General features: G+C 44.8%; 1 protein-coding gene across 1 annotated transcript in view; it reads left to right on the top strand.

Annotated features, from left to right (window-relative positions):
* Nucleotides 1-3,280: 3,280 nt before the first annotated feature.
* The window catches only part of TAF9B (TATA-box binding protein associated factor 9b), a 113,506-nt gene continuing 100,328 nt past the window's right edge, over nt 3,281-16,458 (top strand). Inside the window, exon 1 of the mRNA XM_069212560.1 lies at nt 3,281-3,428. Within this exon, the coding sequence (XP_069068661.1) occupies nt 3,363-3,428 (66 nt within the window). The 5' untranslated portion in view covers nt 3,281-3,362. The remainder of the gene's footprint in view (nt 3,429-16,458) is intronic.

Genomic DNA, 16,458 nt, shown 5'->3' with positions numbered 1-16,458 from the left:
CCCGTTACATAACGACTTTCTCTACACATGTGGGGCTCCGGATGTATAAACGTCTGAGTTTTGGGGTATCAAGCGCTGCGGAAGTATTCCAGAACGTTATCCAGGAGCTGTTGGTGGGGTTGCCCGGAACAATAAATGTCAGTGACGATATTCTTGTCCATGCCCCCACCATTGCAGAACACAACGCCCGACTACAGAAGGTCCTACAATGCATTCAGGATTCCGGACTCACCTTGCATCGCCAAAAGTGTGAATTTCTAAGAGACAGGATACAATTTCTCGGCTACACGTTCTCGGAGAGTAGGGTTGCCCAGGATCCCGCGAAGGTAAACGACATCAAGGAGGCGCCCCCGCCCACCACAGTCACGGAGGTCAGAAGCTTCTTAGGAATGGTAAACTACTGTGGTCCATTTATAAAAGATTTATCCAACCTGACCCAGCCTCTAAGGAATCTCATCAAAGCTTCTGAGTCTTGGAAATGGGGGTCTACTGAACAAACAGCGTTCGACAAGATCAAAGAAGCTTTGTCCAGCGAGACTGTGCTGAAATATTTTGATCCAAAGAAAAATACCAAGGTCGCTGTTGACGCTGGGCCAGAAGGTTTAGGTGCTGTGTTGCTGCAGGAACAGGGAGAATGTATGTGGGCTCCTGTTGCCTATGCCAGCCGTTCACTCACTGACACCGAGCAGCGTTATTCACAAATTGAAAAAGAAGCTATTGCTGTCCATTGGGGTTGCAAGCATTTCCATATTTACGTGTATGGCCACCCGTTTGTTGTGACCACTGACCATAAGCCGTTGCTTCCTCTGTTCAATGGAACCGCTTCCAAGCCACCGCCGAGAATTGAGAAATGGATGCTACAATTGCAAGATTATCGGTGCCAGTTAGAATATCGCCCGGGATCCGAAAACCCGGCTGACTATCTGTCGAGACATCCCAGACGTGCCTCAGAGGTGGAGGTTGAAGAAGCGAAAGAGACTGAAGAATATGTTAGATATGTAACCGATCGATCCCGGCCTTTGCCCATGACTATGAGTGAGATCATACAAGCGACTAAGTCGGATGAGTGCCTGCAGAAAATCATGACAGCTATCCAGAATATTCAGTGGCACTGTATCAAAGGTCAATTGCCTTTGTTGAACATTGAGTCTCAACATGTCATTGGAAGTCTGTATAGCGTAAAGGATGAGCTCACCACTGACTCTCAAGGGTGTCTGTTGAGGGGAAGTCGATTGGTTATCCCTTCATCTTTCACTGCCAAAGCCGTTGAGTTGGCACACAATGGCCACCAAGGGATGGTCAAAACGAAGAGCCGCCTCCGGTCCAAGGTGTGGTTTCCCCTGTTGGACGAAAAGGTTGAGCGTTTGGTTAGGTCGTGCCGTTGGTGTCAAGCTACTGGTGAATCGAACAGGCTTGTTCCCATCGAGACTGAGCCGACCCCAACAGGTCCCTGGGTCTCAGCGAGTCTGGATTTTGGCAGTTTGCCTGATGGTCGCCATACCATGGTCATCATTGATGATTTCTGAAAATATCCTGAGGTCGAAATTATTCCTGCCCTCACGGCGGAGGTGGTGATTTCTGGGTTAGAAAAAACGATGGCCACTCATGGTCTTATCGCCGAGAATAAGACCGACAATGGTCCACCTTTTCAAAGCAAGGAACTGGCTGAGTATCTGAAGATTACTGGCACCCGTCATCGCGGGTTCACCCCGCGTTGGCCTCATGCCAACGGGGAGGTAGAGCGGTCATGCGGACTTTGAATAAGGTGATTAGAATTGCGGTGGCCAGATTGTTGAATACACCATTTTCTCGTTTCTACTGAACTATCGACAGACGCCTCATTCCACCACTAGCCTAGCACCGAGTCATGCCGCTTTTGGGAGGGCGTCTATTGATGCTATTCCTCATCATTCTTCTTGGGTTCCTCCTGAGATAGCCCGAGATTTGGTTCAGGAGAAGCGGCGGATGTCTAATCTATGGGTCAGCCGTGCTAGGCGAGCAACAGCGTCTGACCTGAAAGTGGGTAATCAAGTATTGCTAAAGCAAACCCTGCCTGGTAGTAAGTTTTGTACGCCGTTTTCTTCGGTCCCGTGGAGAATTGTTCAACAGAATGGATCTGCTGTGGTTGCCCAGCGTGGTAGTGATACGGTGACCCGCAATGTGTCGCTGTTTAAGAGGTTTCATGATGCGAGAGACACTCGAGAAGAAGGTGCTAGTGATGCTGATGAGGTTGGTCCGGTGTTTGTAGGGCCTGAAGAGGGCGTTTCACCGCGTGGGTCTGAGAGTCGCACTGTGGGTGCTCCTGTGTCTGTCCCGATTGAACAAGTGACTGCTGGTCCGGCCACTGAGGTGGCGTCTCAACGATCCGGATCTACCAGATATGGTTCGCGGAATAATAAGGGTCCACGTCCCTCCATCCGTCTACGTGATCATTTGTGTGATTATTGACTCATTATTCTGGGTGGTGTGTTTTTGTTGTTTTGCATTTTGTGGAGGAATGTAATGTCGCTGGCCAGTGATGTAACTGGCCAGTCGACATTCTGTGTCAAGGAGGGGTGTTTTGTGTTGTGTAACACCCCGGGTGAAATCCCCGGATGTTTCCGAGGGATTTCACCTCTTTGTTAAGAGTTGTTGGTTTGCTCCGAGGCCTCCGGCCCGGAGCTATAAAAATAAAGAGAGGCGTGGCTTGGGGGTTATCGGAGCCGCGACACAGAGACGGAGACCCGTGCGGACAGGCTCCTCTCGCAGAAAGGCCGCACCGAACAGAGCAAATAACCACGGAGTCGCGTGAGTTATTTGTACAGCGTCGCGTAACGCCCACCGCGTTTTCAGGGCTTAGACACCACAGAACTATTGTTTACAGATTCCGGCATGCAATATAAAAAAAAAACCAGCCTAGATAACATACCCACTCTCTGGGGCCAGCTATTATTAGCGATCTAGTTTGTTAGTTTGCTCTAGTTTGTGTAAGGCTGGAAGTGGTGGGGTAAATCTTTTCACTTGCCATGTAAAAAGCAATCTACACTTACTATCCACACAGCTACTGTGGAATAGAGAAATCAAAAATAGAATCTCTCCCAAAAGCGAGACCTATTGGCTATGCCAATGCTTGTTATTACTTTGCCTACATCTTCACTTCAAGCAGCTTTAGCCGTAACACCGTCCCGCCCGGAGGCAGTTCTGACTAAGGGGTATAAAATTAAAATAATTGTCCCTTTTCTATGTCAGCGAACATTCTCCGCCTCTATGGCTACCACGTGACGTCACTGGAAGAGCATAGCTTGAGCACGGCTGCCATTGCAAACCTCTCTTTCTATTCTTCGAAATCTCTGACCCCGGCTGACCCGGAAGCACAATTCATCATGTTTCCGGATGTGTTGGAGCAGGAAAATATGGCGGCTCCCAAGAGCACTCCAAAGGATGCACAGGTGTGTGCGGAAGAACAGGGAATTTGTGTGATTGGAAGGACAGTCATAAGTTCAGTTTGTGCAGAGAAAGTGATGGCTGTAGTTGCTGCAGATCTTTCTGAGCGGCGTTGAGTCCTCAGGCTACTTCAGCCGATGTAAATCTCTTTACAGTCTCATGGCTTGTTCGGCTTAAAACTACCTCTCTTCGGGAATCAGTCCATGATTCCCCACGCTACGTTTCTGAAATCTGTGAATGTCCTTCATTGGATGGGTTCGTTCTAAAATTGTTTTCGCTTTCCCGGTGATTGGACAGCGTGAAGTATATATTGTGCTCCCATACATGTCAACGTTTCGCAACAGGAAATGGGGGGGTTTAGTGAAAAAAAACGGGTGAGTTTATTTTTCCCATCCATTAAAATTGGAAAAAGGTCATTTTAGGCGGGATACAGCTAAAATAAAAAGCATTTTTGGCTTTACAAGTCGAGAGTCTCCAGTCTGAATCGTGTTTAATAGCATGTATGTGACGCAACCTACCTTTGTGCCTTGCAGTCTTGTCCCCCACTCTTTTATATAGACACAAAGAGCCAGTTTTTTTTGCCTGGTAAAAATGTTAATGCTAACCACCCAAACCCTAGTGGTGGGGGTGCCATCACGATGTGTGTACGTTTACAGCGACATTCATTATGACCGGGAAAGAGTGATGATGGTTAATTAAAAGAGGGTGGTTGAATTTATTCAAATCGGTTCGTTTAAACCGATGTCCTCTTAGGTTCAAACACTTACGTTCAGGGACACATCTGACGGCTTTCGTAAGTTAACGTAGTTTCGATTGGGACTGTTGATACGTTTTAAAGTAGCAAAGTGCATTCCTCGCAATATTCTTGTTAGAACCATTCTTGATTTTTCAGCGTGGTAATTTTTTGGTGTTAGGACGTTTCTCAGAACGAGCGACAGTCGGTGTTTAAAATATTTCTGATTGCCTTAAGTGATTTTTTTTAACAATAGTTTCTTTTAAAGATCTTTCTAAGAAACATTAATTTTGACTGCCTATGATGCATGTTTTGGTAGCAGAAACCACATTTAAATATCAGAAATAGTCTGATATGTTAATGAAGCACAGTTTTGCATTGTAAGTGAAATTTATGTATTTGCTTCTAGTTATTAAACTTACGATGGATGAATCTTATTCTGGCATCACTGTCAGAAGTGATGCCTGCTAACACGTGTGGGCACTCGTGCAGTCTTTGAGCGATAGGCGAGGTAGCTGGGTTCTGGGAGTAGAAGTGTACTCTTGTTGCATTAAGAAATTATTTTTAAAGAGGTGCATCTTTAATATTTTCCTAACTTGGAGCAGTGTTGGGATGCTCCGTATGTATGCAGGGATGTTGTTCCAGATCCTAGGTGCATAGATGGAAAATACCTTTTTCTTTCTATTTTACACGTCTTTGGCTACAAACTGATGGGGTCCTAGAGTGGGTGTTCCAAGAGTCAACAGGGATGGTGTGTTTAGATGCAAGATAAGCTGGTGATCTGGTTGCAATAGTTTTGTAAAATAAAATATATGGACAGCTATGAAATGGTTGTCGACTGGTAAGGGTAATCAATGGAGTTTCTTCAGGATAGAGGTGATGTGATTATATTTCTTCAGTTTCTGAATGAAGAAGCATCATGCCGCAGAATGTAGGGTGGTCTTAAGAGGCGGGGCAATGGCCTGGGGGCCATGGAACAGAGCATTACCCCATTCAAATGTGAGAGTCTGAGGATTTTAACAGCAGATCTGAAGCCAATTTGTGCAAGAAACATTTCCTCTTTATTTTTAAGAGGGAACTGGTACCAGGCAAGCTTTCATTTTTGATATTGTGCTCATTGAGGTTGAGAGCCAGAGTGAAATAAAATGACTTGACACTTGATGAAAGTTTGGGTTCAAAGCTAGGATCATTCATGTTACTGAAGTAGGTGTGTATTATTTCTTGCATGCTCTTGGTAAATGATAGGGATTGCGTCTTGGTGGGGTTGACCGCCGGGTAGCTGCTGGACATTCAGTTTTGAGGAAGGTGTGGGCTATATTTGAAGCGCTGCATGCCTGGAGTGGTGGTGACTTTCAAATAGATTTGTGTATTGTCTGCATAAGAGTGAATTTTGATACTGTTTTATGTAAGTCAAGCCCCAAGGGGCTCTATGTAGTTGTTGAAGATGACATGGCTCAGTATGGACCCCCTACAGGTGACTCCAAAAAGGATATCTTTTGGTACTTGTAGCTGCCCATGTGACCAAACCAGTGTCATTTGGTAAGGTAAGAGCAGAACTGTTAAAGGGCATTGCCTGTGAATCCCATTCAACATCCCAGGGTGTTTATGGGTGTAATCATTGCCTGGCAATATCAGGAAACAGAGTGCATCTAAATCTATGGTCAGGAAGGTGTTTTCTACAATGTAAGGTTGCGGTCTCTGTGCTGCAGCATGATCTGAATACAGAGACGTATTTATGCACAAGGTGGTTAGCATTGATGTGGTCCTAGAGGTGAGTGTAGAGGGTTTTTTTGATGCTCTTGCCAATGAAGGTAGGTGACTGATGGGCTGGTAGTTGTTGAGATCATCTAGTGTAGGTTTATTTAGAAATGCAGGGATGTCTGTCTTGAGAGCTTCTGGAAAGATGCCTCGAGAAAAGGAGGAGTGGACGATGGTGAGTAAAATGTGGGACCTTCCTCAGACTGAGCTTTGATGAAGAACAAGGATAAGACATCTGCTTCTTGTGAAGCTGCCTTGTTGGAGTTAAGGTTGCTGGGCTTATCCATTCTGCCTACTGTTAATAAAAATCATTTGTTAATGGGCATATCGCTTTTTAAATAACAAGCTATACACTTGAGCTGGTCTATATGTTTCAGCTGCCTGGTAAGAGTCCAGTGGGCTTAGAACTTTCTTCAGGACATATGCAAGTCTCTGGCTTCTTGGAATAGGTGATGTATATGTGCGAAGCCTATTCAACATGTGTATTCTCAAAATACATGCCTGAAATCGGCAGCAGTGAGAGGGAGAATGCAGCAAATGTGGAGTTGGCCTGCCTTTGATGAATGTGCGACTTCAGGATATCAATCCCTTCTCTTCCCCTGGTCAAGAACAAATACTGTAACCTATTGAAATTTGTCAAATAGGAATTTTCTCATTGTCAGGATTCCTGGCATGCATTTTGGGAATACAGTGGACAAATAGGCATCATCTATTACAAGAATTTAGAGACTCGTAATAATTCAGAAGAAAGCTGTAGACCCACTGAACTCTTTACAGGCAGCTCAAACACGAACGCCAGCTCAGATGGAAGGGTAATAGCATTCCCATCTATCACCAATGACAGCCCTTTAAAATTCGCCACATTCACCCATTATATTATTTTGTTAAAAAAAAATATTTTTTACTGGTAGTATCAACCTCAGGACACCTACATATTGAATAGATACAGCAACATCTTAAGATGAAAGTGTATACAGAAGAGCAGAAAAAACGCACCAATACACTAGCTGCAAAATTCATTCTAACTGTGTTAAAAAAAAATAGCCTAAATATGATATGCAGATAAAATAAAACAATTAATGCCTGGCAAATCTCCAGCTATATTCACTTACAAAGGGACTCTTATTACTAATAATCTCAAGCAAAATAGTGAAGGATGTAACACCAGAGTATTGTTCACAGATGAGCTCTGATAAATTACTACTTGGTTTCATAATTTCTGTAGAACAGGACAAGTAGCAATAACATGACGCCAGTTTCCCGCTCCCTCCGAATGGCATCTAAAACAATGGTTTCTCACTGATGGGCAAAACGTGTTCATACATTTGGGAGTAAAATAGAGCAACCAACATTTGCTCATTTTATGTTGAGGACTTTTCAATCTTTTACTGTTGGATTTATGCTCAACATTTTAGAATTGCCGTCTGCATCGTAGAAACTAATACAACTTTGATGGCAGTTTGACACGTCTATGGAGCACAGAATTCTACAGTTACTAATAAAAAATAAAGTAGTTTTGGACATGTCCTGTTTCTTCCTAGTGCAATCTCTCAAGCATGTAATTTAGTAATGTGGTACTACCAGTAATACAAAAAAACTAGTAATGTGGTCTTACCAGTACAACAAAAAAAAAACAAGTAACTCAGGGCCAGATGTATGACACGATTTTGCGGTTGCATAGTGCGAAAATTGCTGTTTGTGACCAGAAAATGTCCTTTTACAATGCACCATCCCTATTTTGTGAGTTGGCATCATGTTACTGACTCGCAAAGTATGGATTGCAACTTGCAATTAGCAAGGGGCGTCCCATGCGGCATCCCTTCCTAATTGCGACCCGCAGGCCCATGTATGATTGTTTTGTGACTGTGAATGTGGTTGCAAAACAATAGCAGTTAACACCAATTCAAATTGGTGTTAACCCATTTGGAAAACAGGAAGGGGGTCCCCATGAGCCCCTTCCCCTTTGAGAATGATAATGAAAATGTGTTTTTCAGAGCAGGCTGTGGTCCCCCGGACCACTGTCTGCTATGAAAAGAAAACTTCATTTTTCTTTTCTTTTAAGGAAAACTGGCTACGTATAAAAAAATATAAAAAAACCCTGCTTTATTGGAAAAGCAGTCGCAGACATGGTGGTCTGCTGACTCAAGCTGGCCACCATCCCTGTAAGTGTGGCCATTCCTAAATAGGTCGCAAATTGCGACCTGCCTCATGAATATTAATGCAGCAGGTCAATGCGACCCAGTGTGGGTAACACTGTTATACATTTTGTTTTGTGACTCAGAATTTGCGATTCACAAACAAATCCCTAAGGTACCTACAACTCGCGCCTTTGCCATGCCCAGCTAATTACTCCACATATGATATGATGAGATCTTGTAAAGTATCTTTGATATTATCACTCCAACATTTGCAATAACATTATTGATAAGAAAACTGCATGGCAAAGTCGCAAGTTATAGTTACCTTAGGTGGCGAGTTATAGTTACTTGAAAGAACTGACTATAACTTCTGAATTTCTTTGGGCTTGTGCGAGTCTAACTATAACGGCCCTGTAACCTTTGGTTTATGAATATATATAAATGTGGAGGTGTGTGTGTGTGTGTGTGTGTATATATATATATATATATATATATATATATATATATAAAAAAATGTGGTCTTTGTTTGGCAGTCAGGTTACCCCTGTCCAAGCAAGGACCCTCACTCAAGTCAGGATAAAAGAGAATCACCCTCAGCTAACCCTGGCTTAGCCCCTTGGTAGCGTGGCACGAGCAGTAGGCTTAACGCCAGAGTGTTAGGTGTAAAGTATTTGTACCAACACACACAGTAACTTAATGAAAACACTACAAAATGACACACCAGTTGAGAAAAATAGGAAATCCCCAATACACCAGTCAAGTTATCAACAAAAATGTAAAAAGAGACTTTAAGTAGTTTGAAACACACACTAACACTGTTAGCGTGAAAAGGTACCATGGGTGCATCAAAAATAACCCAGCACGGGCGAGTGTGCGTCAAAAAGGGCTTGCGATCCACCCACGAGCAGGACCTTGCATAATTTCTCCTTTCGCCGGGTCGGACGCGTCGTTCCTTCTCTCCACAGGAGAGCGGTGTGTCGATCCGGTCAGCACTCTTGGGTGCGGGCAGGCCTTGCGCTGTTTTTACACGCCCAGCGGTACTTGCATCGGAAATCCAGCCGCACGATGATCCAAAAACCAAGCAGCGAGGGTCGCGATCTCCCAGCCTCCGTCAGCAATGCTGCGCGTTGTTTCTCCTGCTCCGTGCATTGATTCGTCTCGTTTCTGGCGAGCTTCGATTTTCAGCCACGGAGCCGGCGGCGCATCATTTCTTCAGCCGCGGATCGGAGTCGCGTCGATCCTTTCCCCGCACGGTGCTCCCTACGTGGATTTCCTTTTCTTTAGGCTGCTAGCTTCTCCTTTCAGGGTCCCGGGAACTGGATGGGCACCACTGGGCAGAGTAGGAGTCTCTCCAGAGACTCCAGGTGCTGGCAGAGAGAAGTCTTTGCTGTCCCTGAGACTTCAAACAACAGGAGTCAAGCTCTAAATCAAGCCCTTGGAGATTTCTTCTCAAGATGGAAGGCACACAAAGTCAAGTCTTTGCCCTCTTACTCTGGCAGAAGCAGCAACTGCTGGATAGATCCACAAAGCTCAATCACAGGAAGGGCAGCTCTTCAGCTGTTATCCAGGCAGAGGTTCCTCTTGTTTCCAGAAGCGTTCCTAAAATCTGTGGTTTTGGGTGTCCTTCTTATACCCAATTTCTCCTTTGAAGTAGGCCTACTTCAAAGTAAAGTCTCCTTGGAATGTGAAATCCTGCCTTGCCCAGGCCCCAGACACTCACCAGGAGGTTGGAGATTGCATTGTGTGAGGGCAGGCACAGCCCTTTCAGGTGTGAGTGACCACTCCTCCCCTCCCTCCTAGCACAGATGGCTCATCAGGGTATGCGGGCTACACCACAGCTCCCTTTGCCTCACTGTCTAGTGAGGGGTGCAACCAGCCCATCTGTCAAACTGACCTAGACAGGGAATCCACAAACAGGCAGAATCACAGAAATGGTGTAAGGAAATGCCTCCTTGGCATGGTTACCACCTGACTTTTTGCCTTTGCTGATGCCAAGTTATGATTTGAAAGTGTGCTGAGGCCTGCTAACCAGGCCCCAGCACCAGTGTTCTTTCCCTAAAACTGTACCTTTGTTTGCACAATTGGCACACCCTGGCATCCAGGTAAGTCCCTTGTAACTGGTACCCCTGGTACCAAGGGCCCTGATGCCAGGGAAGGTCTCTAAGGGCTGCAGCATGTCTCATGCCACCCTGGGGACCCCTCACTCAGCACAGACACACTGCTTGCCAGCTTGTGTGTGCTGGTGGGGAGAAAATGACTAAGTCGACATGGCACTCCCCTCAGAGTGTCATGCCAACCTCACACTGCCTATGGCATAGATAAGTCACCCATCTAGCAGGCCTTACAGTCCTAAGGCAGGGTGCACTATACCATAGGTGAGGGTATAGGTGCATGAGCACTATGCCCCTACAGTGTCTAAGCAAAACCTTAGACATTGTAAGTGCAGGGTAGCCATAAGAGTATATGGTCTGGGAGTCTGTCAAACACTAACTCCACAGCACCATAATGGCTACACTGAAAACTGGGAAGTTTGGTATCAAAATTCTCAGCACAATAAATGCACACTGATGCCAGTGTACATTTTATTGTGAAATACACCCCAGAGGGCATCTTAGAGATGCCCCCTGAAAACATACCCGACTTCCAGTGTGGGCTGACTAGTTTTGCCAGCCTGCCACACACCAGACATGTTGCTGGCCACATGGGGAGAGTGCCTTTGTCACTCTGTGGCTAGTAACAACGCCTGTACTGGGTGGTGGTGCTTCTCACCTCCCCCTGCAGGAACTGTAACACCTGGCGGTGAGCCTCAAAGGCTCACCCCCTTTGTTACAGTGCCACAGGGCACTCCAGCTAGTGGAGATGCCCGCCCCCTCCGGCCACGGCCCCACTTTTGGCGGCAAGGCCGGGGGAGATAATGAGAAAAACAAGGAGGAGTCACTGGCCAGTCAGGACAACCCCTAAGGTGTCCTGAGCTAAGGTGACTCTGACTTTTAGAAATCCTCCATCTTGCAGATGGAGGATTCCCCCAATAGAATTAGGTATGTGCCCCCCCTCCCGTCAGGGAGGAGGCACAAAGAGGATGTAGCCACCCTCAGGGCTAGTAGCCATTGGCTACTGACCCCCTAGATGTAAACACACCCCTAAATTGAGTATTTAGGGGCTCCCAGAACCTAGCAAGATAGATTCCTGCAACCTGAAGATGAAGAAGGACTGCTGACCTGAAAGCCCTGCAGAGAAGACGGAGACACCAACTGCTTTGGCCCCAGCCCTACCGGCCTGTCTCCCCACTTCAAGAAAAACTGCACCAGCGACGCGTCCCCCAGGGTCCAGTGACCTCTGAAGCCTCAGAGGACTACCCTGCATCTAAAAGGACCAAGAACTCCCGAGGACAGCGGCTCTGCTCCAAAGAAGAAACAACTTTGCAACAAAGAAACAACTTTTAAAGGACTGCACGTTTCCCGCCGGAAGCGTGAGACTTTCCACTCTGCACCTGACGCCCCCGGCTCGACCTGCGGAGAAACAACACTAGAGGGAGGACTCCCCGGCGACTGCGACCCTGTGAGTAGCCAGAGTTGACCCCCCTGGGCCCCCCCACCCCCCAGCGACGCCTACAGAGTGAATCCAGAGGCTCCCCCTCAACACGACTGCCTGCTTCTAAGAACCCGATGCCTGGTAAAGACACTGCACCTGCAGCCCCTAGGACCTGAAGAATCCGACCTCCAGTGCAGAAGCGACCCCCAGGTGGCCCTCTCCCTTGCCCAGGTGGTGACTACCTGAGGAGCCCCCCTTTCCTGCCTGCTTCGCTGAAGAGAACCCGACGCCTGTTTGCACTCTGCACCCGGCCACCCCGTGCTGCTGAGGGTGTACTTTTTGTGCTGACTTGTGCCCCCTCCCCCCCCCCTCCGGTGCCCTACTAAACCCCCCTGGTCTGCCCTCCGAAGTCGCGGGTACCTACCTGCTGGCAGACTGTTGCACTAAGTGTCTAGTTTTAAAATAGCTTATTGCCATTTTTGCCAAAACTGTATATGCTATTTTGCTGATTCAAAGTTCCTATGATACCTAAGTGAAGTACCTTTCATTTGAAGTATTGATTGTAAATCTTGAACCTGTGGTTCTTAAAATAAATTAAGAATATATATTTTTTCTATACAAAAACCTATTGGCCTGGAATTGTCTCTGAGTGTGTGTTCCTCATTTATTGCCTGTGTGTGTACAACAAATGCTTAACACTACCCTCTGATAAGCCTCCTGCTCGACCACACTACCACAAAATAGAGCATTAGAATTATCTCTTTTTGCCACTATCTTACCTCTAAGGGGAACCCTTGGACTCTGTGCATGCTATTTCTTACTTTGAAATAGTACATACAGAGCCAACTTCCTACACTGGTGGATCAGCTGTGGGGTACAAGACTTTGCATTTGCTGGACTACTCAGCCAATACCTGATCACACGATTAAATTCCAAAAATTGTCATTCGAAAATGATTTTTGAAATTTGAGCTATTTTTCTAAATTTTTAAAAGTCCTGCTAGGGCCTTGTGTTAGTCCCTGTTAGCATTTCTTTTAGAGTTTAAAAGTTTTGTAAAAGTTTGAATTAAGTTCTAGAGATAGTTTTAGATTCTTAAAAAGTATTCCAACTTTTAGAAACATAATGTCTGCTGCAGAAGAGCTAGTGATGGAACTCAACCTCACCCCTTACCTGCATCTTAGGATGTCTGAGTTAAGGTCTCTCCTCAAAATGAAAAAGATAAAAACTGGTTCAAACTCTACCAAAGTACAGCTCCAGGAGTTTTTGGCAGAGTTTGCTAAAAACAACCCCTCTGATGATATCTTCTCAGAGGGGGAAGCTAGTGATGAGGAGGGAAATTCCCCCCTCCCCTCTCCTAGTTAGGGAGCCCAGGGTTTCTCCAACCCTGACTCCAGAAGTGATAGTCAGAGATGTTGCTTCTCTCACAGGAGAGTCCAACAGCTCTGCAAGCATTGAGGACAGCCTCAATGAAGATGACCTCCTGCTAGCCAGATTGGCCAAAAGATTGGCTATGGAAAGACATATCCTAGCCATAGAAAGGGAAAGACAAGAGATGGGCTTAGGTCCCATCAATGGTGGCAGCAACATAAATAGGGTCAGAGATTCTCCTGACATGTTGAAAATCCCTAAAGGGATTGTAACTAAATATGAAGATGGTGATGACATCACCAAATGGTTCACAGCTTTTGAGAGGGCTTGTGCAACCAGAAAAGTAAGCAGATCTCCTTTGGGAAATGTTCACTGGAAAGTGTAGGGATAGACTCCTCACACTCTCTGGAAAAGATGCAGAATCCTATGACCTCATGAAGCCTACCCTGATTGAGGGCTTTGGATTCTCAACTGAGGAGTACAGGATTAGGTTCAGGGGGGCTCAAAAATCCTCGAGCCAGACCTGGGTTGAATTTGTTGACTTCTACCTTCGACCCAACTTTGAGCCCTGTAGGTGGTTTACTTACCTGCAAAACTAACAAATACTTACCTCCCCCAGGAACTGTTGAAATTTGCACTGTCTAGTTTTAAAATAGCTTTTTGCCATTTTTGCCAAAACTGTATATTCTATTTTGCTGATTCAAAGTTCCTATGATACCTAAGTGAAGTACCTTTCATTTGAAGTATTGATTGTAAATCTTGAACCTGTGTTTCTTAAAATAAACTAAGAAAATATATTTTTTTCTATACAAAAACCTATTGGCCTGGAATTGTCTTTGAGTGTGTGTTCCTCATTTATTGCCTGTGTGTGTACAACAAATGCTTAACACTACCCTCTGATAAGCCTACTGCTCGACCACACTACCACAAAATAGAGCATTAGAATTATCTCTTTTTGCCACTATCTTACCTCTAAGGGGAACCCTTGGACTCTGTGCATGCTATTTCTTACTTTGAAATAGTACATACAGAGCCAACTTCCTACACTGGTGGATCAGCTGTGGGGTACAAGACTTTGCATTTGCTGGACTACTCAGCCAATACCTGATCACACGATTAAATTCCAAAAATTGTCATTCGAAAATGATTTTTGAAATTTGAGCTATTTTTCTAAATTTTTAAAAGTCCTGCTAGGGCCTTGTGTTAGTCCCTGTTAGCATTTCTTTTAGAGTTTAAAAGTTTTGTAAAAGTTTGAATTAAGTTCTAGAGATAGTTTTAGATTCTTAAAAAGTATTCCAACTTTTAGAAACATAATGTCTGCTGCAGAAGAGCTAGTGATGGAACTCAACCTCACCCCTTACCTGCATCTTAGGATGTCTGAGTTAAGGTCTCTCCTCAAAATGAAAAAGATAAAAACTGGTTCAAACTCTACCAAAGTACAGCTCCAGGAGTTTTTGGCAGAGTTTGCTAAAAACAACCCCTCTGATGATATCTTCTCAGAGGGGGAAGCTAGTGATGAGGAGGGAAATTCCCCCCTCCCCTCTCCTAGTTAGGGAGCCCAGGGTTTCTCCAACCCTGACTCCAGAAGTGATAGTCAGAGATGTTGCTTCTCTCACAGGAGAGTCCAACAGCTCTGCAAGCATTGAGGACAGCCTCAATGAAGATGACCTCCTGCTAGCCAGATTGGCCAAAAGATTGGCTATGGAAAGACATATCCTAGCCATAGAAAGGGAAAGACAAGAGATGGGCTTAGGTCCCATCAATGGTGGCAGCAACATAAATAGGGTCAGAGATTCTCCTGACATGTTGAAAATCCCTAAAGGGATTGTAACTAAATATGAAGATGGTGATGACATCACCAAATGGTTCACAGCTTTTGAGAGGGCTTGTGCAACCAGAAAAGTAAGCAGATCTCCTTTGGGAAATGTTCACTGGAAAGTGTAGGGATAGACTCCTCACACTCTCTGGAAAAGATGCAGAATCCTATGACCTCATGAAGCCTACCCTGATTGAGGGCTTTGGATTCTCAACTGAGGAGTACAGGATTAGGTTCAGGGGGGCTCAAAAATCCTCGAGCCAGACCTGGGTTGAATTTGTTGACTTCTACCTTCGACCCAACTTTGAGCCCTGTAGGTGGTTTACTTACCTGCAAAACTAACAAATACTTACCTCCCCCAGGAACTGTTGAAATTTGCACTGTCTAGTTTTAAAATAGCTTTTTGCCATTTTTGCCAAAACTGTATATTCTATTTTGCTGATTCAAAGTTCCTATGATACCTAAGTGAAGTACCTTTCATTTGAAGTATTGATTGTAAATCTTGAACCTGTGTTTCTTAAAATAAACTAAGAAAATATATTTTTTTCTATACAAAAACCTATTGGCCTGGAATTGTCTTTGAGTGTGTGTTCCTCATTTATTGCCTGTGTGTGTACAACAAATGCTTAACACTACCCTCTGATAAGCCTACTGCTCGACCACACTACCACAAAATAGAGCATTAGAATTATCTCTTTTTGCCACTATCTTACCTCTAAGGGGAACCCTTGGACTTTGTGCATGCTATTTCTTACTTTGAAATAGTACATACAGAGCCAACTTCCTACAAATGGTATAAGCAAGAAAATGATAACTTTCTAAAAGTGGCATTTTCAAACACACAATCTCAAAATCAACTTTACTAAAAGATGTATTTTTTAATTGTGAGCTCAGAGACCCCAAACTCCACATGTCCTTCCGCTCCCAAAGGGAATCTATAATTTAATCAGATTTAAAGGTAGCCCCCTTTAACCTATGAGAGACAGGCCTTGCAACAGTGAACAACAAATTTAGCAATATCTCACTGTCGGGCCATATAAAACACATTACTATATGTCCAACCTTAACCATACACTGCACCCTGCCCTTGGGGCTACCTAGGGCCTACCTTAGGGGGTGCCTTACATGTAAGAAAAGGGAAGGTTTAGGCCTGGCAAGTGGGTACACTTGGCAAGTCGAATTTACAGTTAAAACTGAGCACACAGACACTGCAATGTCAGGTCTGAGACATGATTACAGAGCTACTTATGTGGGTGGCACAACCAGTGCTGCAGGCCCACTAGTAGCATTTGATTTACAGGCCCTTGCAACTCTAGTGCACTTCACTAGGGACTTACTAGTGAATCAAATATGCTAATCATGGATAAGCCAATTACATACACATTTTGTAAAGGAGCACTTGCACTTTAGCACTGGTTATCAATGGTAAAGTGCCCAGAGTAACAAAAACAGCAAAATCAGACACCAGCACACCACAACAAAAACCTGGGGAACAGAGGCAAAAAGTTAAGGGAGACCACGCCAAGGATGAAAAGTCTAACATATATCTATGTAACATCTTTAAATGCCTTTCTTACTGATATCCAAGAAAGGAAAAGCCAGCAGTCAAGGCGATGCAGTCCGAATCGTTTATTTCAACACAGCTAACACATTTCAACCATTATGGTCTTCCGTCATAGCTGAAAATCGAT

The sequence above is a fragment of the Pleurodeles waltl genome, chromosome 2_1, assembly GCF_031143425.1.
Source record: "Pleurodeles waltl isolate 20211129_DDA chromosome 2_1, aPleWal1.hap1.20221129, whole genome shotgun sequence".
NCBI lineage: Eukaryota > Metazoa > Chordata > Amphibia > Caudata > Salamandridae > Pleurodeles > Pleurodeles waltl.
Note: the sequence above shows the minus strand (reverse complement) of the source record. Positions and strands in the feature narration are given on the sequence as shown.